General features: G+C 50.4%; 10 protein-coding genes across 10 annotated transcripts; 5 read left to right on the plus strand and 5 right to left on the minus strand.

The window, feature by feature from the left end:
- Positions 1-63: 63 nt before the first annotated feature.
- acuM (gluconeogenesis transcription factor RDS2) lies at positions 64-2,592 on the minus strand. The gene is made up of 7 exons (XM_026766837.1): positions 2,199-2,592; positions 2,074-2,096; positions 1,913-1,930; positions 1,507-1,804; positions 700-1,454; positions 445-641; positions 64-389 (listed from the first exon to the last, which is right to left on the minus strand). The coding sequence occupies exons 1-7, from the start codon at positions 2,413-2,415 to the stop codon at positions 338-340; spliced, it is 1,560 nt and encodes a 519-aa protein (XP_026624737.1). The 5' UTR covers positions 2,416-2,592; the 3' UTR covers positions 64-337.
- A 599-nt stretch (positions 2,593-3,191) lies between these two features.
- BDQ94DRAFT_56062 (uncharacterized protein) lies at positions 3,192-4,610 on the minus strand. Its single transcript, XM_026776052.1, has 5 exons — positions 4,259-4,610; positions 4,108-4,192; positions 3,886-4,050; positions 3,724-3,831; positions 3,192-3,663 (listed from the first exon to the last, which is right to left on the minus strand). Exons 1-5 carry the CDS (start codon positions 4,516-4,518, stop codon positions 3,511-3,513), a joined length of 771 nt encoding a protein of 256 aa, XP_026624738.1. The 5' UTR covers positions 4,519-4,610; the 3' UTR covers positions 3,192-3,510.
- Positions 4,611-5,093: 483 nt separating this feature from the next.
- Positions 5,094-6,807, minus strand: BDQ94DRAFT_56067 (basic helix-loop-helix domain-containing protein). The gene is made up of 2 exons (XM_026776053.1): positions 6,688-6,807; positions 5,094-6,633 (listed from the first exon to the last, which is right to left on the minus strand). The coding sequence occupies exons 1-2, from the start codon at positions 6,749-6,751 to the stop codon at positions 5,348-5,350; spliced, it is 1,350 nt and encodes a 449-aa protein (XP_026624739.1). The 5' UTR covers positions 6,752-6,807; the 3' UTR covers positions 5,094-5,347.
- Positions 6,808-6,825: 18 nt separating this feature from the next.
- BDQ94DRAFT_146513 (uncharacterized protein) lies at positions 6,826-7,221 on the minus strand. The gene has a single exon (XM_026766838.1). The coding sequence runs from the start codon at positions 7,215-7,217 to the stop codon at positions 6,981-6,983; it is 237 nt and encodes a 78-aa protein (XP_026624740.1). The 5' UTR covers positions 7,218-7,221; the 3' UTR covers positions 6,826-6,980.
- A 276-nt stretch (positions 7,222-7,497) lies between these two features.
- BDQ94DRAFT_146517 (uncharacterized protein) lies at positions 7,498-10,414 on the plus strand. The gene is made up of 5 exons (XM_026766839.1): positions 7,498-8,004; positions 8,126-8,246; positions 8,342-8,453; positions 8,592-9,773; positions 9,911-10,414. Exons 2-5 carry the CDS (start codon positions 8,191-8,193, stop codon positions 10,031-10,033), a joined length of 1,473 nt encoding a protein of 490 aa, XP_026624741.1. The 5' UTR covers positions 7,498-8,004; positions 8,126-8,190; the 3' UTR covers positions 10,034-10,414.
- Positions 10,415-11,142: 728 nt separating this feature from the next.
- On the plus strand, positions 11,143-14,092 carry BDQ94DRAFT_160422 (cytochrome c oxidase assembly protein CtaG/Cox11-domain-containing protein; the record flags this gene model as incomplete). Its single annotated transcript, XM_026769216.1, has 10 exons — positions 11,143-11,333; positions 11,386-11,455; positions 11,518-11,959; positions 12,586-12,621; positions 12,753-12,826; positions 12,891-13,513; positions 13,576-13,744; positions 13,798-13,896; positions 13,954-14,009; positions 14,068-14,092. 10 exons carry the CDS (start codon positions 11,143-11,145, stop codon positions 14,090-14,092), a joined length of 1,785 nt encoding a protein of 594 aa, XP_026624742.1.
- Positions 14,093-14,524: 432 nt separating this feature from the next.
- BDQ94DRAFT_56119 (uncharacterized protein) lies at positions 14,525-15,399 on the plus strand. Its single transcript, XM_026776055.1, has 4 exons — positions 14,525-14,700; positions 14,768-14,826; positions 14,886-15,032; positions 15,187-15,399. The coding sequence occupies exons 1-4, from the start codon at positions 14,651-14,653 to the stop codon at positions 15,279-15,281; spliced, it is 351 nt and encodes a 116-aa protein (XP_026624743.1). The 5' UTR covers positions 14,525-14,650; the 3' UTR covers positions 15,282-15,399.
- Positions 15,243-16,274, minus strand: BDQ94DRAFT_56112 (mitochondrial 54S ribosomal protein uL16m). Its single transcript, XM_026776054.1, has 3 exons — positions 16,136-16,274; positions 15,606-16,073; positions 15,243-15,534 (listed from the first exon to the last, which is right to left on the minus strand). Exons 1-3 carry the CDS (start codon positions 16,191-16,193, stop codon positions 15,356-15,358), a joined length of 705 nt encoding a protein of 234 aa, XP_026624744.1. The 5' UTR covers positions 16,194-16,274; the 3' UTR covers positions 15,243-15,355.
- A 129-nt stretch (positions 16,275-16,403) lies between these two features.
- On the plus strand, positions 16,404-20,175 carry BDQ94DRAFT_146528 (replication factor C subunit 1). The gene is made up of 5 exons (XM_026766840.1): positions 16,404-16,619; positions 16,703-16,724; positions 16,780-16,867; positions 16,922-19,287; positions 19,341-20,175. The coding sequence occupies exons 1-5, from the start codon at positions 16,533-16,535 to the stop codon at positions 19,952-19,954; spliced, it is 3,177 nt and encodes a 1,058-aa protein (XP_026624745.1). The 5' UTR covers positions 16,404-16,532; the 3' UTR covers positions 19,955-20,175.
- Positions 20,176-20,509: 334 nt separating this feature from the next.
- On the plus strand, positions 20,510-23,695 carry BDQ94DRAFT_146529 (Sin1 family protein). Its single transcript, XM_026766841.1, has 3 exons — positions 20,510-20,821; positions 20,926-21,393; positions 21,458-23,695. Exons 1-3 carry the CDS (start codon positions 20,799-20,801, stop codon positions 23,481-23,483), a joined length of 2,517 nt encoding a protein of 838 aa, XP_026624746.1. The 5' UTR covers positions 20,510-20,798; the 3' UTR covers positions 23,484-23,695.
- The last annotated feature ends 114 nt before the right edge of the window (positions 23,696-23,809 follow it).

The raw sequence follows: 23,809 nt of genomic DNA on the forward strand, positions 1-23,809 counted from the left end.
TTAAAGATGAGGAATGTAGTCCTACGGATACTCGGTCGACACCCGGAGCGAAGTACGAGATGACACCTGACCTATCTAGTCCATTTTCGGTTCGCGTTGCAAGACCACAATTAACCTTCCCTTGGAAACGAGTCACGCCTTGAAGATGTTATGGTACATTTTTAAAGGCCGTATAAATCAATGACAGAAGGGTATGAAGGAAACAATATCGCGAGGCTCCTCCATCAGAAGGGCCAGTAAGCACCAAGAAAGAAGACAGTAACCAGGCATCAGCCCACGCGAACATTTGCTGGGCAATAATAGAGAAATAAAATGATAAAAAAAAAAACTCCAGGGCTTATTTGACCTTTCGCTGTGACGGCAGGAAATTCCCAATAATGAGTGATGGGCTATATCAACAGCAGTTAGCACCTTGCCACCGCATCATCTGATGAGCTCACTCACATGTTATGGGTATCTCTTCGAATAGTAAACGAGAAGCAACAGGGGATCCCATCTCCGGGGGAGTTGGAGTTGGGATTCTTTAGGGTGCAGCTTGTGAGCATGGCTTTTTGCGTGTTATCGAAAGCAATAGCTCCGAATTTCTCCCAATAGCTCACTAGCTGATCTTCCACGATAATCTCATGGATAGCAAGCTTTCCCTGAGTATGACAGTCATATTAGATTTTTGTCATAGAGATTTCTGCAGAATGCACTTACGTCTCGGAGAGTCTCGATTGGTACGCCGATCAACTCTGCCATTTCTTTGTTGCCACGGAATATTTCACCCGTTCGTCTCCAGCAACAGGCAGGAATGGCCATACTAGCAAAAACTCGATCATATTCCATCAAGCTTCTTTCGAACCACATCTCCACGAGGATGAGCTCAATGTCGGTCAGGCTCTGCATTCGCTCCCGGAACTTTGGCCGGAATTTATCTATTTGTCGGAGGATCTTCTGCCGCGAGGCTTGTTGCAAGTGTCGCTCCATATATTGATTCAGCCTGGCATAACCCTTGACGTAGTTAAATGGGCGAAGAAGTCCCGCGTCGTATTTCGCTTTGAGAAGCTTGTTCATCCGCTCCTCTGGCGGGTCGGACCCTGATGGATCTGCTGCGGTCATGTAATAGGTCTCTCTCGCCTTATCATTGCTCACTGCAGGCGTAGGCCCTTGTAAAGGTTCGCCCTGGGCCTGTTGATTCGGTTGAGGTTGCGCAGGTTGGGACTGCTGAAGAAGGCTTTGATTCGAATTTCCCAGAGTCGCCATGGAATTGAGTAGCGACGGGTCCGAGTAGATACCCTGCAGTTCATCGTTCTGGAATACTCCTCCATCATCCAAAAGGCTATTGCTCAAAAAGTCACCAAGAAGGTTGTACTCATTAGTGACCTCTGGTGCATTGAACATGTAAGAAGGGTGAAACGTGTGCATGTCCTGAAACTGGCTTTGTCCACCAATCCATTCGTTGTACCCAATCACTACCCAAAGTTAATATGATACACTGGACAATTTTATAAGGGTGGCACTCACTTTGCTGTTGAGCATTAAGACCCTGGCCAGAAGAAGCCATGTTGCCAGGCTGCTGCACAGAAGTCACAGAAGAGGTGGGTAGGCCGATGGTCCCGTCGGGTATGATTTGCTGGCCTGCAGCATCTGGGCCGTCGACGTTTCTGGGCATTTGGACGCCGGAGTACTCATTATTAGAAGAGCCCTCGTCATCAGCGGCCGAGTGATCGTTTTCGCTCCGTGACCGTTTTGAGGGTTCCCGAGGTTCATCGTGGCAAAGGTGGCCAATATTCCGTTTTATGCATCGCGTGCAGGGTCGCTCCTACATTTCCCGCAAAGCAACAACCGTCAGCAACTGGAATCTCGAAGAGGGATTGCACTCCATGTTCCACGGGAATGCGCTGGAGGGTAGAGCTCAGACGGGTCGTACCGAGTCGCAAGTCATATGCTGTGCCACGCGAGCGAGTGTCTTTCAGTTAGCAAATTACTCCTCTATACCTTGAGCCCAACAAGTATCAAGGACGATGTCGGCTCGTGTTGACTGAAGTGAGGGGCGAGGAAGGTAATGTTGTTTGAGGGGAAAGACTTTACCGATCGTCGGCAATAAACGCATGCTACAACGTGGCACTCTGGTTAGCATCGTGGTCGAAACAACAAGGTAAAAATGCAAGTCGCTGTCTGGATCCTTGTAGGGTGCATAGCAAATAGCGCCATACCATGATTGACTTTGCGACGTTTCTTAGGACTTGAGTGAGCCCCCGCGGCGGCACCGTCCGCCTTGAGGGACGGTGTATTCTGCGAGTTGTCTTTCGCACTCGCATCTGCCCCAGTCTGCTCCTCCTCCGTCACATCCGGTTTTGTTCTATCTGCTGTCCCATTGCTGGTTTGTTGATCGGGGCCTGGACCCGTTGACGCCGCAGTTTTCTCCGTCATTGATCGCTAGGCGCAAAGGTGTTGCGCAGGGTTCGGTTCGTGGTTATCACTGTTGCTGTCGATCGGAACACAAACGGGGAGCAGAATAGCCGTCTGCAGACATTCGACTGGGCTTGAATGGACCGATTAAGCAGAAGGGCGAGGGGATCGGGCTGATCTGTAACGTGAAAATGTGAGGGCACGCGCGATGCGATCGGCTCATCGAAGTTCCCCGCTGGTGCGGGACTTGGATCTTTCATTTCCCGGGCCCCTCCGCATTGGGGCCGGCAGCGGCGAACCGGTTAGTAGCCTCGGAAAAGCATATGAGCGGCTAACTCATGTGCAACGCTATCCTCACTGCAGAAAGCAAAGCAGCCAATATCAGTTGTTTGAGTCGCGATCACGTAGATACACAATCAACAGGATCCTCGTATTTCTGATGTTGGTATATAGAGCGACTATCTGTTATGGGAAATAGCTACAAGGGTTCTACCTCGGTTAACTCGCTCCTAGCATATGCAGCCACATGTTCCTACATTAAGCTGTTCTGTAGAGTAGGCAATGGAGTAATTTGTTTCCTCTTCAGAATTAGGTGTTGTATTAAGTGGTTTTAGGGTGGCAAAAAACCCGTAGATGATGCCTCATTAGCATCCCCAGACACGACCTTCCTCTAAGCCCACTGGACATCTTTCCCTATAGTCAACTGGTGGGGGTCCGCTGTCAATATTTGGCTAAACTTCACTTGAACCTAAAGAATTCCCAGAGCCTAATTCCTGACGAGAACGTGGTAGGACGCTATGAGGGCTTAGCTTGTCCTGAATAGGAGGACTAGGTCTCCAAGGCGCGGGAATTCGTTTAGCCCCGTATAGCACTGGTGTCCCGCCAGGGGTTTTGTACACAGTTGAGACGGTAGCCATTCCAGGTAGCGTCAAAACTGGCTCGCAGGTACCTTGGTCCATTGCATGATGTCGAATACCGTCCTGCGCATGGACCCGTTTTCCAAGCTGTCTTAAAGACTGGCATGGGCTTGCATCTTTGGATATACGCACCACATGTCGTACACGCTGTAACAGCACACTCGTTCTGAACTTGCCATTGATGCAGAATTCTGTAAGTTCAGTCTTCGGGCATGAAAGTCAGACTTAATGCTGCATGTGACCTGCCAATTGCGTCCTTCAAACCAGCGACGGGTGCGGTGTTGTTTTGCATTGACTTCAGATGTCCAGTCAGTTGTTTCAAGATATTCGAGACTTCTGGGTCATTTTCAAGCTAAACACGGTAGTCAGCAACGGACATCAGGCGAAGGTACAAGGGGAGCTGAAAACGCACCTCGTCGAACGTCGTCTGGGTTTCTTTTCCTCCCGCAAGGGTAAACTCGGTCTGCTTCTGATTATACTCATCAGGCAAGCTGTCGACCTGCCGCAGAACAGGATGTTCCTAGAAAAGGTCAGCGTAAAATTCATGAGTTATCCGCATCAAGGTCACACTTACGTTCTTTGATTGCCTCTTCCTCTCCGCTTCCGCTCGCTTCGCATTCCTCTCCATCTCCTGGAGTTGCTTTTTCTCTCTTTCGAGCATAGCTTCTTCCTTTTCGACTTCAGCCTTTAAGAGATCAATACTATCAGTCACGGTGGCTAAAGTAGCCTCCAAGGAGCACTGCAAAATATGTCAGTTATACCTTGTGACAAAGAGGTTTAATTGAGCATTACTTACATGTTCTTTGAGCGCTGCCTCGTACTCAAAGACAGAGTCTTTCGTAACTGGAGGAAATGGCATGCGCGGGAGCCTTTTTCCTAGACTATACAATGGGGAAATACAAATTAGTATGATCATTCTCCTCGAGCCAGAAGGCAAAGAACTATACTTTTTCACAACAGCCTGAACAGCAGCCTGTGCTTCGATACGTTTGCCCTCGTTCTGCTGTCTTACGATAACCGGACGCTCCAGGGCCCGAAACATGTCGCGCACCCTGTCTTGAACAGGCTCCGGAAGTGTGGACCACTTGGATTTGATGGTCCTTTCGGAGACCTGCCGGACCTGGGGCTTCAAGTAGGCGTAAGGCTTGTTGCGCGCCTCACTCCTTTGCTCGGGTCCATTGCTGGAATGCTTCCGCTTAGGAGGCATGTTTGACCTGTGGATTATCCTATAAGTGAGAGAATAATTTGTATTATATAGCTTTGATCACTTTTGATGTAGGTACACCCACATGCCCAGACGGAAGCCGGACGTAGCGTCATCATAATAAACGCGCCGTTGGCCCGTTGCTGAGAAGATCACATGACCAGATTGGGTATCCCGGATCGCGCTAAGCCCCCTAGAGCTAGTGGGGCCACCCTGCGAGTTAGTCAGTAGCTCTGCCCCTGACTGTGGGTTATCGCTGCTATCAATTCATCTATCTACTACGGCATCTTTCAAAGTTCCTCTACTGTTCACGTGGGCATACTGAATGAAGTAGCATACGAACATCGCATCTTGTATATGTATATCTGTTGAGCACCAGACACCCTGCGTCCTAGTGGTTGGATATACGATTTTGAAGCCTAATGGTCCTTACCTCACTTAGATAAGTGATTAGGAAACAATGGAGACAGTGCATCAATGAAGAACAAAAAGATCTCGCAGGAGAGCTTATTCTCTCAGCATTATGCATGCATCAAACTAGATCGATGTGGTATTTAAAAAATTAAACCATTATCGCCAATCCAAGTGGGTATTATGGGGTGACATGTAATAGGCCGGGATAATTAATGTGACGGCAACCAGGTGGGCGGTACATCACACCCCTGGTCGATGGAGGAATCAAGGCCGTGAAATCAAACGCTTGCATTTCCGTTTGAACAATGCGCATCCTTCCAGAAGATCGCTGAACTGCTTCAATGTACAAATGGGTGGAGATCAGCCAATGCCTTCGATAGAATAAGAGTTATGATCATGGTCGCATAATTGAAGGTAACTACCGGGGCATCACCAAGCCATTCATGGCTTTCAGCTCCGCTAGCTGTGCTTTGAGTATATCATTGCCGCGCAATACTTCTTCCAACCAGTCGGCCGCCTGCGTGAGCATTGCGCTCTTGCTGAAGCCGCCGCCTTTTAGGCCAGGAACAAGCGTGCACAGATCATCGAACCCTTGTCTGATCAAGTTCCTTCGCTTTTGCTCCGAAAGTATATGGTTGCTTCTTTTCTGTTCTTCGGTCAGGTTCTCTCGTGCGGGCTTTGGACCTTGAGAAAGCCTTGGCTTCCGGACGGCGTCATGTGACATTCGTCTTGACGATGAAGCCTTGGACTTTTTTAATCTTGGCCGCGAACTTTCCTCATCCGTATTGTCGTCGTCTTCTTCTTCCTTAACCAAAACTCTTTGTTTCTTTTTGGGTTGGGAAAGATCTTCCATGCTGTCTCTGAACTCTCTGCGCAGAGAGCTGAGTTGTCCAGCCGCATCTGTATCCGTCCATGTCGCGTCATAGTTTCCAGTGACACGCACTGGACTCGGCGCTCGAGTGTTTGCGGCACTGCTTTGAGCCTCAAAACATGCCAAGTGACCGAGCAATTCTTTCGTGCGCTGCTCTTCATCTGGCTGATCCGGCGGTGCAATGTAACCTTGATCCACGAAACTTTCATCGGAGCCCCAATGAAGTGGACGAACCTTGGCGGTATGCTGTTGTTCAGGCGATATCGGTTCACGGACATCGAAGAGCATCTCAGAGGTATGATACCCATGGGGCAACCGAGGACGGGATGAGCTGTTGGGCTGTTTCAAGGGCATATTGCTGGGATGCGGTTGAAATTTCCCATGAGTGGACATTCTGAGGCTGCTGAAATCTATGTCCGGAGATGGATATGAATGTGATCCTAAGTTGGTATTGAATTCGGCCCCATGCATCCCATTATGGTATAGCATGGAAGCAGCCGCGAATATATCTGAGTTGGCACCCAGGTTCCCCGGCATCACATCCATAAGCGGCTTATCTATGCTGCGATGAGAGAGCGATGGCTGTGATGAAAGAGATGTCGTGGACCCTTCGAAAGTCGGGGGGAGGAGCTCATCAGAGAAGTCGAAGTTAGTGTTGCCAAATGGCTTGTTTGACTGACTCGGCAGCCAAAAGTCGCTGGAGAGTTGATTTGAGTTCATCGTAGTGAAGAAGTTATCCAACATCAATGATTCATCGTGATCCAAGAGCGCCGGCCCGGGAGGTGGCGCAGGAGCAGGTTCGAATGGGGTATCTGTAGGAGAGAGAAAGGAATCTAGAGCCCCTCAATGTTAGACAGGACATGGCAACAACCAAGGAAATCACTTACAGCCAAAAGGGCCAGGCTGCGGACTATTCTGGCCATTATGTTGCCCCGACCGGTTTAGTTCCATGGCGATGATAGTGGATGAGCGAAAGAAGGCAAATATGTAATGTCGCAAAGAAACTCGACTAGCATGTGCTAGTCTTGAATGAGAGCAGCGCCGAAAGACAGTGCCAACATGCCTTGACCGGCAAAGCGGATGCAGGGAAAGAGAATAATGCCCTGTCAGGAATGCGATAACAATATGCCTTCAAGAGATTCCAGCGATACCAATCACCAGAAGATAGGAAGCTAGCTAGCTATACGGGACGGTGGTTGCGAAGGCTAGTATCAACGGTCGATGGTGCCGGGAGAGTACGGGCGAATGTCTGGAGGTCTAGGATACGAAACACCGTCAACAAGACCAAATTCACTTGACGGAAAAGGCATCCCCCACATTGAAACTGACAGATAGACGGGAGGGTTGACGGCGGAATCCGGGGATCATGGACGGTGGGGAGAGTAGTAACCAGAGATAGACAGATCGATCGTAGCATTCAGTCAGTCACCACACAAGTTGCTTCTCGTCGCTGGGAATCCGTCGGCCTTTTCAAGGCAATCACATGCAAAATTCTGGCGCTCCGGCGGAGGTCGCGTGACGTAAAGCAATTACCATTGATACGACCAATTGACAGCAAAGCCACAAGGCAAGATCGTGTAATTCTGGTTTCCAGGCTGTATGAATCGGACCAATTTCCCAGTCCGGGGTGACTCGACCTTATCCGGCCCGATCGATTCCCATTTCTGGTGCCCATCCAATCTATCCATCCACCTATCCACATCCCCATTAACATGCAGTCACTGTCTACATTTTTTGTTTCCTCCCTGCTGACAGGAATTCTTTTCCTTGATCATCCCTCACCAAGGCCAGCCATAGAACAGCTCCGCCTCCTCCGATCTGGACGATTCGCTACCATTGTGTCTACTGGAGTCCATACTTTCTTGGCTCCATCACACGAGCTGGTTTCCCCAGGTGACGGATAGCGGTTGGTTGATAAACCCCAAGTTTGGAGCGTGGCATAACGGGGGATCGTCGCCTTCCGCCTGGTCTGTAACCCCTGAACCACACCTGGGTCAACGGCCATTCCTCGTGTCTTGAACGACCGAGGTCGATTTTCTAATAGTCCGTCGCACGGATCCGCGGCCGATCCTACATACAAAAAGGGCTGCCCATCACGGAGCACGTACCACTCTGGGTAACCGCCGCGAAGCCAAGTGTTTGTGTTAGTTTCCTCTTTTGTCAAAGATCTTTGGCCCGGCTAGAAATGCCTGGATTTTAGTGCAGTATGTCCTGCCACAATTCCTTTGATTTTCTGCAGGATTCTTTTATCTCGTTTTGTGGTCATGGTCTCGATCCTGTTATCGGTGGTATACTCCCAAGAAACAGTCTGACGCCAGCAAATAGGTTGTTTCACAACATAAATCGCGACTCCAATGGGACGGTCATGGACTAAATGAGTTGGATGCACCATGGACTCTGTCACCATCATTCGCCAGCATCAGAGCAGTATCCGTGTTCTACAGCCGTAAGTATCGATTGTTCCCATTTCCGGCCACTTCTGGGTGACGTCGAGCGCATCGATTACGGTTCACTAGGCTGCATTGATACTGACCGTTGCAGAATTCTACGCGCATACGCACTTGGTTATTTATCTTCAACTACCCCTAGAGTAATCACCTGTCTACGGCGAATTCGGGGGCATGGCTTAAGCTTCGGAGAGCAGCTCAAAGAGGTATGTTAATGTACCCCCATTTGCACTGAGACTGCTGCATCTGTGCATCGTTTGTGGTCCGTATACACACATGGAAACTTTCGCTGCCCTATCCGTTACATCCAGGATAAAGCCGGTGTACTCACTCTGGCTATGCAGTTGTCCGCCACATTGACAAGTACTCTACGGCTGGATGCTTTCCCAGCGTTCTGTGCCGTTCTCGTAGGGGGCTCAACCGTCTTTCCTCTCATCCTCTTCCGATGTCTTGCGCATCTTATTCGTAGGCTGGGTTTAAAACCCGGTCGTTTAAATGCATTGATTCACATGCGACTGGCTAGATTTGTTTCTGCGTTACTATCCGCTTGGTTCAGCTTTAATATATTGAATCAGAGGCCTATCAGATTGCAGAGAAATTGCGACGATTGTCAAGGTGGTACTGATTCGAAAAGTGCTGCAGAGCAGAGAAAGCTCAGGCCGGAGCCGCATAGCCGTCCCCAGTTGGCAGGTAGAACCATGGACCTTACCCTTTTCAGCCTTACAAGAGCAGTCGATTTGGTGGTCTACATGGGTTGGGCAAATTGGCGGCGATGGCGAAAGTCCAGGGGTCAGTGGACTCTAGTGGAGCGTGTTGCTCCCCAACTCACAGATGCGGGTGTGTTTGCCACGAGCGCAGCGATAGTGATGTGGGCATGGTTTTATATGCCTGAGAGACTACCAAGATCTTACGGTAAATGGATAGGAGAAGTAGCAAAGGTGGATGGCCGCCTGATCGAAGCACTTCGCCGTGCTAGGCAAGGTGTCTTTGTGTACGGGAAAGACACCGGGCAAGCACCACTACTTCAGTCCATGTGCAAAGATTATAATTGGCCCGTGGAATGGGGAGACCCTTCCAAGACCATCCCGATACCGTGTGAGATGGTCCACATGGGTAGTGGTCATAGCTGTGAAAAGCATGCTCTGTCTCGATTCACTCGAACGTTCAAGTTCGCCTGTGCTACCTACATCCCTCTACAGATCATCTTTCGTTTGCGGTCAGTAAAGTCCCTGTCATCACTCAAACAGCCCATAACTGCCGCCTTGCGCTCGTCTGCCTTCCTTGCTTCATTTGTGAGCTTATTCTACTACTCTGTCTGTCTTGCGAGAACAAGGCTTGGCCCCAAAATATTTCACCGTGGTATAGTAACTCCAATGATGTGGGACTCTGGGCTTTGCGTCGGCGCCGGATGCCTGATGTGCGGTTGGAGCATACTCGTGGAGAACGCACGGAAGCGACAGGAGATTTCATTATTTGTGACTCCCAGGGCTGCCGCAACTGTTCTGCCAAGATACTACGAGAAACAGGTGAGTTAAGATAATTTGATATCACCCAGTAGTTGCGAGGCTTGGGGATTGTCACACTCGTCCTGCCGCTCTCTGCGCCATCCCATTCTAGCTTCGTCGAACATTGTACCACTCTCTAACCGTTGTGGCTTATCTAGTATCAACACCGGGAACGTATAGCATTTTCAATCAGCGCCGCCATTCTTCTGACATGTCTTCAGGAAAGGCCTGATATGGTTCGGGGTGTATTTGGTCGGATCGGCAGAAGCGTGCTGGCGTGATTGTGCATAAGCGAATGGCGTTTGCGACTGGACCTTGACTCATAGACTTATCGTCTTTCTTTCGTCACTCTCATTGTAATTATACAGTGTATCATTAGCACGTCTGATCTGTATTATTATGCCATTATTATCTGTCGAGAACCGAATGGACAAAAGCGAGATATCTAGGCTTGTGGGCTTCTCTCACTCAGGACGGAGCCACTGGACAAACAATCGACATCTTGGTCAAGCTGATTTCCCGACTAGATAAGATTATCTGATCTCATGTTCTTTTTCTGGTCCATCATGGACGCCCGTTATTGGGAAACCGGCACCCTAAATTTGGGAAACCCAAGAATAGAAACCTGACGATCTCATTAGATTCTCAGAGCGTCTAGAAGCTCATCTGAAACCAGGGGAAATCGTTTCATCAATTTTATATTTGTTGTGAAGAGATCAACTATCCTCCACTTCAGTAGTTGGCAAGATAATGGGTTGCTGACAGGGCCAATTTGTAGAACTTGCTTCATCGGATACTCCTGTATCCAGTATGATTCTCAACAAGCTCCTTCAGCTGCGACCCATATAAACTGGCAGCACCATGTTACAGTACTGGAAGTCCAGTAAGCTCCAGTTCACCTAGTAGGAAGTGATGATCAAGAGGCGTTCAGCCACACTAACTTCGTTACTAGTATGAACATTTGCTACCAAATCCAAAGGTGGTATATATTATCAATAGTACGGTATCACAGATGTTCAAACCTGCTTTTTCGTTGTCATTCATCCAGGCTTCAATGATATCCACAGATAGCATCAATGAGAAGAACAAGATGCTTGCCTACCTCAAGCAAATCTTCTTAGACAAACTACGCTTGGAGCCCTAGGAAAGTGAATGAGATGCTGAATTTGGTAGTTTGGGATAAGATTTCCTAAAACAGACAAGCTCCGGCTATCATCGGGCGCGCAGATCAACCCAAGCGGCACCAAAGGCGGTGAATTATAACCGACAAAAAAGCATTGCCTGATATTCCGTAAAAGTGATTGTATCACGTGCCTCAGGTACCTTATCCCAATCGGAGTTCTAGATAGGATCTCTCCATATCTCCCCGCAGAGCATATAATCATTGACAATGTTCTCGCGCCCGATCTCCTCATGGGGTCGGCTTCCCTGGTCGGGTATCGGCCTCCGCCCGGCCACCATGACAAATACACGATGTGTTGACTCTGGGAGGAGATTCTTCACTCGCAGTTCATGCCTCCGGCAGAATATCAACGCACCGTTCAATACGCCGCAGTCGCAAAAGCGCAATGCGTCGACGATGTATGTTAAAGGAGCGCAATGGTGTCTGCAGTTCACGTCTAATAGGTTCTAGGTACTATGCGGCCAGTCTTATTCTCGGAACCGTTGCGCTTGCCTATGGCTCCGTCCCTCTGTACAAAATGGTTCGACAAGCCTGCCCTTGAGTTCTAGTCTGCGGCAGAGGCTAACGGCTCTATTCTTACAGATCTGCCAACAAACCGGTTGGAACGGTCAACCTGTACTCACTCACCGTGGAGGCGACAATGATACCTCTTCCCGCGTCACTCCGGTCACCGACTCCCGTCGTTTGAGAATCACATTTAATGGATCAGTTTCGGATGTTCTGCCGTGGAAGTTCACCCCGCAACAACGTGAAGTTCGAGTTCTTCCAGGCGAGACAGCGCTTGCGTTCTTTACGGCGACGAACAAGGGCCCGACGGATATCATTGGTGTAGCGACGTACAGTGTCACTCCCGGACAAGTTGCTCCTTACTTCAGCAAGATCCAATGCTTTTGCTTCGACGAGCAGAAGCTGAATGCTGGAGAATCGGTTGACATGCCGGTGTTCTTCTTCATCGACCCCGACTTTGTCAAAGATCCGGCCATGAAGGGCATTGATACGATTACGCTCTCATATACCTTCTTCAGTAAGACTCCAGAATGAACCCATGATGGGGTATGTTTGTGGCTAATAAAAGGGAAACAGAGGCGCGATATGATGACAACGGTGTCTTGAAGCCATTGCCGTCGAGCTAATGGCATGCCTGATCGTTATACACTGCATACCAGGAGTCAAGCGATTAGACGCTCTATGACAACAGACTCCCAGTAAGATGCTTTTTGAAACGTATATACCCGGAATCACCCTGGCCAGGTGACATCCAGCGGAATGTCCCAGAAACCTGACACGGTCCGATGTGTGACCATCCGAGCAAACTCGGAAGACATATCTCTCCTCTTACAAGGGCCAATCATGAAAACCTGAACCTGGTGGTCCCAAGCAACCCCCCGACCATCTTTGTAACATAGATAGAGCATGTACATACAGAGACCTACTGAAGCTTTTTGTATGGAACGGGTGGGGTAGCAAATTCTTGTATAATATTCAGGCGTTGGAATATGAAAGTTGAATAGGCCTAAGGGATTACTGCCATACATCGTTTACTTCGAGACGGAGTAAAGAAATCACAGTATTTTCATGGTTCCTTGAGTACTGTACGGAGATCTGCAATGAAATTGTAGGTTTGGACTGATTGGTGAATCCGCTGCACAGTCAGCGTAGCGCACGGACCGCCAATTAAGCTCGCGTGTCACGACCGACGCGTCTGCGCTCGGCCTAAGCTATCTATCGGCTCTGAAGGGAAAGCATACTTCTGAATAGAGACCTAGAAGCTTCAAGCCAGAGCACTACACACTCAATCGGCAAAATGGCCTTGCTAGTCGACAAACTGCGACCGCGGTCGCTAGATGCCCTCACATACCACCCCGAGCTGTCCGCGCGACTGAAATCATTGGTAAGACAATTCAAGCCAATACTATCTACCTCGAGTACAATTCTCACGAACATGTTTGTTTTAGGCGCAAAGTGGCGACTTCCCTCATCTGCTCATGTATGGTCCTTCAGGTGCAGGCAAAAAGACACGAACAATCGCGACGCTTAAAGAATTGTACGGTTCCGGAGTCGAAAAGATCAAGATCGACGCCAGAGTCTTCCAAACGACAAGCAACCGCAAGCTCGAGTTCAACATAGTGTCTTCGGTCTACCACTTGGAGATCACCCCATCGGATGTTGGGAACTACGATCGTGTTGTGGTTCAAGAGCTGCTGAAGGAGATTGCACAAACCCAGCAGGTTGATCTCTCGGCGAAACAGCGCTTCAAGGTCGTTGTGATCAACGAGGCCGATCATCTCACCCGTGATGCGCAGGCAGCGCTGAGACGGACAATGGAAAAATATAGTCCCAACTTGAGGTTGATTTTGTTGGCGAATAGCACTTCGAATATCATCGCCCCTATCCGGTCCCGTACCCTGCTGGTCAGGGTTGCTGCTCCGAGTGAGGAGGATATCTGCACTGTTTTGAAGAACGCGGCTAAGAAGGAGGGATGGCCTGAGGCGAGTGGGTTGAATAAGAGGATAGCTAAGGAGAGTGGACGTAACCTTCGTCGCGCGCTTCTTATGTTCGAGGCTATTTATGCTCAGAAGTACGTTCTAGATTGGTTGTCCATTGGGTGCAAGGGCTAACGTGATTTGCTATGGTCTTTAGTGAGAAAGTTACGGACAACACGCTCATCCCACCACCCGACTGGGAAGCGCTGATTGCGTTGATAGCTGAGGAGATCCTGGCAGAGCGGTCACCGGCTCGTCTGTTGCAAGTCCGCGCACGGTTATACGATCTTTTGACGCATTGCATACCACCGACTACCATTATCAAGGTTCGACCAGTTTGGTTCAGGCTTGTAGAACAGAAGTGCTAATTGGACTTTAGTGTCTGACATTCAACCTCATTACAAAGGTCGACGATGCTCTAAAGCCCGATGTCATCAGGTGGTCGGCATTCTATGAGCACAGGATCACTCAAGGCAGCGTAAGAGCTTTACTTGCTACATGAACACCCATGATACGTGACTAATACTTTTTGCAGAAAGTAATCTTTCACCTTGAGGCATCCGTTGCCAAGTTCATGCGCATATACGAAAGGTTCGACTGCCCCCTAATACTCCAAGACTGCTTGATTGATTTACTAACCCGTGCACAGTTATCTGATGGGCATGGAATTCTAAAATTACGAAGATAATAATACCCAACGATTCTTAATGACTTCACTGTACACTACCGGAGATCTTATCTTATCCGGGCCACTATGCGACTCGTAACTGAACTACCTCCGTATTCCTAGCATGCATTACTCCTGTATCTTTAAAAAAAAGCATAGCATTTTTACATCCTGCATTGATTTCATGAACGCTAGATTCCTAGTCTCAGCTCACAGCGCTTCGACCGACATCCAATCAAGTACCTACAAACCGTGCCCCAACCAACAACTACACCCTCGTATCCCCAAACCCAACCACATACATGTGATTGAGGACAAAATCAACCGGAAACAGCCAGGAACAAAACACGAAGTGGGCGTTACTTCCCCACAAAACCTTGGTAGAGATGACATCTTGATAGTCTAGATGGCTAGTGGTAGACTACGTCATCGTACCATGGACGATGATCCACCACAACCACAACCATAACCCAGATCCCCCGACTTCTCCCAGAGACTTTGTGAACTACCTAACTATCTTTGAGAAAACTTAAGTATCGTACATAGAAGATATCTACTTTGAATAATGTCTGACACTAATCTCATGGATATCGAGCCTGGTGGTGAGAATACGCAGTACGTCTAGTCTGTTATATCTTGTCTCTAGGGAATTCAAGTCATGCTAATGGTTGTATATGAACAGGTATGAATCTATCCGGTTGTATACGGAGACCCCGAAGAAGCAGACTGGCCAGTTGGGTGGTAAGTGAACCTATTATTTGCCATGGATGTCACAAGCATAGGAGCTGAGTTGCTCATAGGCCACTCCCAACATACCGTCAGCGAGATGAGAACTACACTCGGCGACGACCGGAACGAAAACGAGGATCAGTATCGGGATACGCCCCTAGCACGACAGCTGGAAAAGGGCGAGGCTACAACAGGTCTCACGGGGATCACGGATATAGGTAGGTACAGGTTTGGTTTTGATATTTCGTTTTTCCTAACTCCGCATATTCATATGAAAAATACATCGACACCTGCGACAAAGCGGGAAAGAAAATAAATGAAACATGACAGATAGAGAGTCTAGAAGCTGATGATGATGATAATGTACACAAGACCTGAAGCCCGAAACCCCAGAAGAGGGTGCTGCGCTGGCGGCGAAAATCAGGAGAGAACAAGGGTATGGACCTGGTTCGGGCGTCGGGGCTTAGATGTCATGACGTTGTGATTGAACCGGGGTGAATTGGCGTGATTGAGAGGTTTGGTTGAGAGGGAGCGCTTTGAATTATTGGGGAGCAGAGGGACTGGAGGAGGACGAGGTCGAGGTCGGGGGGTTCGGTAGGTCCTGAGTACCGAGGGCCGGGCTTCTGCGTGCGCGTTTGAGGCTCTCCAGAGTCACTCCGTTGCCAAGTTTCGTCAGTCCAACGACCGGCGGGTCACCCTTCTTCACGAATTCCCAGAGGCCTGCAGCCGTTGTATAATTAGTTTACCGTATGTTGATAATTGGAGAATATCATCAGGTGGATGTAACGTACCGGGCAGCTTGTGGCCGGCCAGACGGAAGGCCTCCCTGGCGACCTTTTCGTGCAGATCACCCTTGAGCTCAAAGACGATTCTGCTCACGCCAACCTTCGCCGTCCAGTAGTCGAACTTTCCCTTACCCTTACCCATACGTTGTTCGTTGCCCTTGGTGTAGACACCGATGTTTGCGCTCACGCGCTTGTACAATGTGTAGTTCATACCCCTCAGACGTCTCTTAATCGTATCCTCCGCAATTTTCAACGAGGCAGCGGGCAACCGACGGTCGTGGTCCTTCATCCGCAAGCCATAATCACCCCAGACGACGGTAGTACCGCGGGAAGAACCACCAGTTGCGACATGCGGACGACCTTTAGGGGACTTGGATCTCTCGGCGAACTTAGGGGTAAGCCAATCGAGGGCAGGCGAAGTCGTCGAGAAGCATCGCGATAGAGGGAAAGCCGTGAATGGCGTCGACAGACCTACTGTACGGCATCGGAGTCAGGATATAAAAAACTTTTCTTGGGGAGGCTTGCGGGAATCTCACACGACGGCCGGAGGAAGGCCATCTGAGGCCCCGAGAACATCTTCAGCTGCGGACCCATTGTGAATCGTGGCAATCGGCCCTGCTTGGACTGGATGGGGGACCGGAAGGATGATGGATGGACCGCAGACTGACTTTCAGGCCATCGGCTTCACTCCAGCGCCGATTCCACTTCCCGAAAGGGAAGAAAGTGCTGCGCACGTGCCACACGCGTGCCACCCTTAGGTAAGCCAATTAAGTCACGTCTCCAGCCGGAGAGCTCCAGGCAGCGCGTCGTGTTTCTTGGGAAGCTGCCTGTGGTGTGCTAGTTGGGTGTGCATCAGTGCATCGTTTCTCGGTCGCTTAAATATCCTGCACATCCATTGCACTCTGGGGCATGCTCCGTTAATCATCTGTCGCCATGCCTGCTGATATTCGGAGCTTTTTTGGCGGCAAGTCTAGTCAAGGCTCCAACCCATCTCCCGCGAAGCCCGCGCCAAAGAAAGAGGTATGTGAATTTCCCGTTGCGCATAAGCATTTGATACTGCATGCGAATCGCCAATGAGTCTACTAACACTGATACCAAACTAGGAGCCTTCTACGAGAAAAAAGCGTAAGAGACCTGGTTATATGTTCGGACGCGGAATGTCTTATTGATGCGCATACAGGGACTAGAAAGGTTGTAGACGACAGTGATGAGGAAGAAGTTGTCGCTACCAAGTCCGTAAGCCCGAAGGTGAAGGCTCCGAGCAAGCCGTATGTCTGCCCCAATGCGACTCCACCCGCTGTCGTTTACTGACAATTACTCAGAAAGCCAGAAGTATCGAAGGGTGAACCCACAACTTCGTCAGACTATTTCGCATCTAGCAAGAAGAGAGGCAGGCCAGCCAAGGAGACCAAGACATCTCAGCCTGCTGTCACCGACGAACCCGAAGCGAAGCCATCTCCGAAACCCAAAAAGTCTACGAGCACCGAAAAACCTGCACCAAGACCTCAACGCGGTACACGAAAGGCTACCACAGTCGTTGACGACGATGAACTCGGTGGCGATGATATCCATGCGACAGAGTACAAGAAAACAGGCAAGGGGGATGATGATTATGTCGAGGAAGAGGATAAGGAGAGTGACAGTGATTTTGAGGAACTTGCGGTAAAGCCAGCCAGTGCCGCCTCTGGAAGACAAGGACGTAAGAAGGCGGCAACTGCTGAATCGGATGAGGATGTGGTTATGGAGGACCTGCCAAAGCAACCTTCCAGGGCTGCCAAGTCAGCCGCCACTCAGCCAGCGCGCAAACGCAAATCCGAAGTTCTCGAGAAGGACGAGGACTACGACTCCAAAACTAGTCCTAAGAAGGCCGCGCAGACGAAAGCCGCTCCCCGTACCCCTAAGAAGCCCAGGGCATCTACCAAAACCGATCGACCTGAAAGCAAGGAGATCCAGGATATATTCGATAGCATTCCTACGATCAGACCACCCTCTCCTCCGCGCGAGACTGGTGAAAAGGCCAAATTTAACTACGCTGCTCACGCACAGCGCTCGCGGTCACCAGTAGCTGGAGGGGCGGACATACCAGAGGGAGCGGAAAATTGTCTTGCAGGGCTCTCCTTTGTTTTCACTGGTGTCTTGGACACACTCGGCCGCGACGAAGGACAGAACTTGGTCAAGAAGTATGGCGGTAAGGTTACTGGAGCCCCTAGTTCCAAAACCAGCTATGTTGTTCTGGGAGCGGATGCCGGGCCTAAAAAGCTGGCAACGATTAAGCAGCACAATCTAAAGACAATTAACGAGGAAGGACTTTTCGAGCTTATTCGACGACTTCCAGCCAATGGTGGAGATGGGAAGGCAGCAGAGCAACATGAGGCGAAAAAGAAAGCAGAAGAAGAAAAGATTCGCGCGATGGCCGCTGAGATCGACCGCGAAGAGAAGCGCAAGGCGGCGCCTACGCGTAACACTGCTCCCTCAGGACCTCAACCGCCATCAAGTTCGCAAAGTACGACGCAAAGCACGAAGACTGACGACCGCCTGTGGACCACCAAATATGCGCCGACATCGATGAATATGATTTGTGGCAACAAAGGTGTTGTCGAGAAACTACAGAACTGGCTTCGCGACTGGCACAAGAATGCCAAGGCTGGATTCAACAAGCCAGGGAAGGATGGGTCAGGGATGTATCGCTCTGTCATGATTCACGGACCGCCTGGAATTGGCAAGACCACTGCAGCACACCTGGTGGCAAAGCTAGAAGGATACGATGTCGTGGAGACGAATGCAAGTGACACAAGAAGCAAGAAGCTCGTTGAGAATGGCCTTCTCGGTGTTTTGGACACGACTTCGCTGCAAGGCTACTTTTCGGGTGTTGGGAAGAAGGTGGAGAGTGCGAAGAAGAATTTGGTCCTCATTATGGATGAAGTTGACGGAATGTCCGCTGGTGATAGAGGTGGTGTGGGAGCACTCGCCTCAATCGCCAAGAAGACTCACATCCCGCTGATTTTAATCTGTAACGAGCGAAGGCTCCCGAAAATGAAGCCTTTCGATCATGTCACATATGAACTTCCGTTCAGGAGACCGACAGCCGAACAGATTAGAGCCCGACTGTCGACCATCTGCTTCCGCGAGGGCTTGAGGATCCCGCCTCAGGTCTTAGACAGCCTTATTGAAGGCACCAACGCGGACATCCGACAAGTGATCAACATGCTTTCAACCGTCAAATTAGACCAGACAAACCTAGACTTCGAGAAGGGGAAGCAAATGTCCAAAGCATGGGAAAAGCACATCGTTCTAAAGCCGTGGGATATCGTCGGCAAGATCCTCAGTGCGCAAATGTTCTCGCCAAGCTCCAAGGCTACTTTAAATGATAAGATCGAACTCTACTTCAATGATCACGAATTCAGCCCCCTGATGCTTCAGGAGAACTACCTGAAAACACGACCGGCGTTAGCTGGCGCATATCATGGCAGAGAACAAAAGCTGAAACAGCTTGAACTGATGGACAACGCCGCTTCGAGTATCAGTGATGGTGATCTCGTTGACAGGATGATTCATGGTACTCAGCAGCAATGGAGTCTGATGCCTACCCATGCGGTGTTCAGTTTTGTAAGACCGGCGAGCTTTACGTACGGAAACATGATGGAGCGGCCCGGGTTTACTAGTTGGTTGGGACAGAACAGTAAACAAGGTATGTGCGATCTGTTTGGATGACAAAACTTGCACAGCTAACACCGATTATAGGTAAGCTTTGGCGTTACATCAAAGAAATTCAGGGCCATATGCGTCTTCGCGCATCTGGAGATAGAGATGAGATTCGACAACAGTATATGCCGCTCCTTTGGGACAGGCTAGTCCGCCGACTAATGGTCGAAGGCAAGGATAGCGTCGACGATGTTATTGATTTCATGGACAGCTATTTCCTTACGCGCGAGGATTGGGATGCCTTGGTAGAACTTGGGCTGGGACCTATGGATGAATCCAATGTGAAGCTGCAGACACAGACGAAAGCAGCATTCACGCGGATCTACAACCAGCGCTCCCACCCTCTTCCATTCATCAAGGCCAGCAGTATTGCTGCTCCCAAGAAGATGCCGAAGGAGAAGCCTGACATTGAAGATGCCATTGAGGAATCGGATGAGGAAGAGGTACTCGAAGACGACTCGAAGGACAATGACGAGAGCGAAGAGCTTGATTTGAAGAAGGACAAGTATGTTCGCGTGCCCAAGAAAGCTGCGAAGGGTGGAGCGGCCAAAGGAAGGAAATCGAAGAAGGCAGCAGCGGGCGACGATGATTTCATCGATGACGAGGAAGAGAAGCCCAAGAAGGCTCGAGGCCGGAAGCCAAAGGCCAAATGATTCTAGAAATCGGGAGAGCGACGGAGTCGTGACCTCCAATTATGTTCATGTATCATCAGTTCTGTTAGTATAATGAGCGGGCTACTAGCGATGTCACCATCAGCAGTGGATGATGATTGTCTTTATGTGATTTCCACCGAATTATTTGGAATAAAAAACTCCAATTGTATAGTCGACCACAGTGAAGAATTCCAGAGGCGTGTTGTGATATTGTTGTGAAGAGAGAGTGTGTCTCGTATACTGGGTAGTACCCCGCATCTATCTATCGCCGGGACCAAGAGTTACACACAAATAGAGAGTAGCAGGTACCGGGTTGAATTGAACATTAAGCCATGCCCCTCGGTAGTTAGTTTGCCTTGCATCGACTAACTGTGCAAAGATAAGAGAACCAAGAACCCACCCCTTGGGCCCGACAAAGGAGAGTTGGTGGCAGAGGAAGAAGAAGTGCAGGCGGGAAATTGGCGGCGGTGCGGAGATGGGCCACGGGATCTCCAGGCCCATCTTCTGCCCGCGACGGCTGAGCCTGCAGTGCTTTTGATCCCCACACAACCTCATCGCCGGAGGACGTCTTCCTCATACCTTTGCTGCTTATCCCTCATTTCGTACCATCAGGCTGGTCCTGAGTCAACATCACACGGTCGCTCTCTTTTCCTACTTCTTCTTCGGCCTGCTCCAGTTCAGCGCATCCATCCATTTCCCCTTGTTGCACCAGCCCGGAGATCATGCCCACTCGAACCCCGACAGCGGTTTCGCTTCTCCTGGCGTAAATGCTCGTTCTTCGTGATTGCAACGAGGCTTACTCTATCTCTTATTACTCATCTTTTTTCTTGCAGCGATTGTAACCATGTCTCTTCTTCACAATGAAGAGTAGGTGTTTGACCCCGCGACCATCTCGCGTCCCACCCCCTCCCCTCATCTTGCCCGGGAATCGCACACATGCAGTGTTGAGCCAACAACTAACCCAAACCCAGTTTCACAATCTGGCAGTTGCGCACCTCCTACCTGTCGACCATAAAAGACGGCATAGGTGACAGGCTTATCAACGTGAACAATACTGTGCTCAACACACCAGGATTCCGCGCAGCTGGCTGGTCTTCGGCTTCTACAAACCCCAATACGCAGAGCGCGGCTGCCCACATTAAACGTACAAATTCGCCCCCGATTCCTACTACTACGGCGGTTACCTCGGAATACTACCAGCTGGGTGTTGCCCGAGACGATGCGCAGAGATTCGGCCTGGTAGATGAAGGCGACGATGACGAAGGAGGAATGGTGACTGGGAAAACCAATACGGATTTGATTGGGCGTCGAAACCGCGGGAAACGAGTTCACCGAAGGGAAAGACAGCAGCATGAGCAACAGAAGCACAGAGAAGCGGAGGAAGATGACAGTAGTGATCTGAGCGATGAGAGCGACGATGATGGTGACAGTGCTCGAAGGTAAGTCAATTGGCTCAAGGGATGCAGAGACCCGCATATGCAGTCTCATGCTCACAAATCATAGTGCTGCGAATCAGATCAAGTTTACGAAGATGCCCATACGAACAAGAGCCGGATCTTCACCCATACGCTCATCAGACCGGCAGGAAAGCCCTCAGGTCATGGTCACGTCTCCATCGCATCCAACAATGGGTACCCATTACCGTACGGGCTCACTGGGAACAGCTGTCAGTAGCATAAACGAGCGGCCGCGGCGCGATACTACAACTACAGCCAGCAGTGACATATCTTCGGACAATGACCTGGATGCATCTGCCTTCAGAAGACGTCAGATTTCGTTCTCTGGCCATGACCAGGTTATCGAACCCGCGAGAAAAAGAAACGGCCCACCAGGCCCTCGGGACCTGGAAGAACTCCATGAGCAGGCCGAGGACTCAGGAGCTGAATCTGTGGGTTCGGCCCTGTCATCTGATTTTGACGCAACAGCGGGCTCTGCGTCACTACTTGCAGGTGTCGGGATCACTGGTAGCTTGGATTCCTCCTCGCCAGTTGCTCTGATGCACAAGTTGCAGAACGGCACTGGGTCACAGACGGCATCCCCAAGGAAACCCAGAGCCCCAGCGCCGGAGTTACAAGATCTGCCCCCTCCGCGGCCAATCAGCACTGTCCAGCCAGTAAGTTTGCTTTCCAAGGCACTTAACGCGCGCAAGAAAGCACCGACGAACCCAGTGGAGAAGTTCGCGGTGCTTTCAGGCAAAGGCTTGACCGATGTCCTGAACATCAAACTCTACCTGCCCTTCTCCGCCGATCCCGATGAACCACTCGATTTGCCAATTGCGCGCGAGTCCAAACTTGCCGAGCAGCCTGCACCAGTAACGGTTGTTGAAGCAATCGGTCTAGCTCTTTGGAGATACAGCGAAGAAGGCCGCGAACCGGCTGTTGAACGCAGCAAGCTTACCGTGAACATGTGGACGCTGCGAATGGTGGAAGATGGCGAAGTCGAATATGATTTTCCCGCTTTAGGTCGAACATCGCCTATTGCCGACTTTACCTCGAATAACAATCGGGCAGCTGGTCGACGGACTCGAGGGAAACAGTATGATGAATTCGCGCTGGTCGAAGCATCGAAGGCGGAATTCGAAGCAAATGAGCGCCAATTCCCCCAATTTAGCCAGACAGCTGCTTCTGAGGATAGCGGAGAGGCACCTGCTCCGACCAGTGCCCCGACAAGCCAACCGGTTCCGCAAAGCAAGGCACCTCGTCCGAACCCGATTCTGGGACAACCCTTCTCGTCGGCTTTGAACGACAATACGCTGACGCCCGCGGATCGGCCTGCCGTGCCCACCTCCCATGCCACACCTCGCCTGGGTGTCTCAAAGACGCTGAAAATCCGGTTCATCAATGTGGAAGCGTCCACCCAGGTGACCACGCTCAACACGTCTACCGACAGCTACATTGCCGAGATTCTTGACTCGGTGTGCAAGCGATGGGGCCTGGACAAGGGCAACTATCTACTGAAGGTGATGGGCTCCAACACGATCGCACCACTCGACCGCACGGTGGAAGCCTTGGGGAATATCACAGAGCTGGACCTGGTCCGCCGACGATTCGGGCCGCAGTCGCTGACAGGCTCCCCCGGCAGCTCATCCCCGAATGCGCCGCTCCTCATTGACAGCAATAGCGCGCCCAGCAAAAAGGGGAAGAAGAGCGGACAGCGCATGCTGCACCCGCTCACGCAGAAGCAAGATCTCATTGGAGGATACTACCGGCGGTACTACGTCTGGCGCAAACAATCCATGGGCTTTACGCAATCCAACCACCGGATCCTGACATTTGACAACGACTACATGCATATCATGCCGGCGGACACGGGCAAGACGGCGTCGGACACCAAGACGCGGTCGATCAGCTTCAACGATGTTGTGGGATGCAAGGTGAGCCGGCGACACCCGAAGAATTTCCGCGTGGTGGTGTTGCGCGGCAACGATGCCAACGAGCAGAAGCGGTATGATTTCGAGGCGCGCAATGCGCTTGAAGCGGTGGAGATCGTGGATGAGATCAAGAAGAACATGGCGCATTATCGCATCTAAGGGACGCCTCCATCATATTGTTTATTTGCTTGCTGTTTCATGAAAAACCCAGAGGGCGAAAGCGAGCCCTCCGACCATCGGAAGGGCGGCGTTGCGATCTTTGCTACTAGGTAGGAGTACATAGGCAGGACAGATTTCGGTTTGGATTTGAAGTTTGCAGCAGCATGGAGCCAGGCTACAGGGGAAACAACAACAATTGGAACAGATTTTGTTTTTCTTTCTTTTCAAAACCTCGCGAGGATAATAGTACGTGTAGATAGTAGGTAGTGGCGGTGCGCATCCCATCCGTAGCGTGTACACTAACTGTGTATCTAGGGTGCTAAGGT

This window comes from Aspergillus welwitschiae (genome assembly GCF_003344945.1).
Source record: "Aspergillus welwitschiae strain CBS 139.54b unplaced genomic scaffold BDQ94scaffold_22, whole genome shotgun sequence".
Taxonomy (NCBI): Eukaryota; Fungi; Ascomycota; class Eurotiomycetes; order Eurotiales; family Aspergillaceae; genus Aspergillus; species Aspergillus welwitschiae.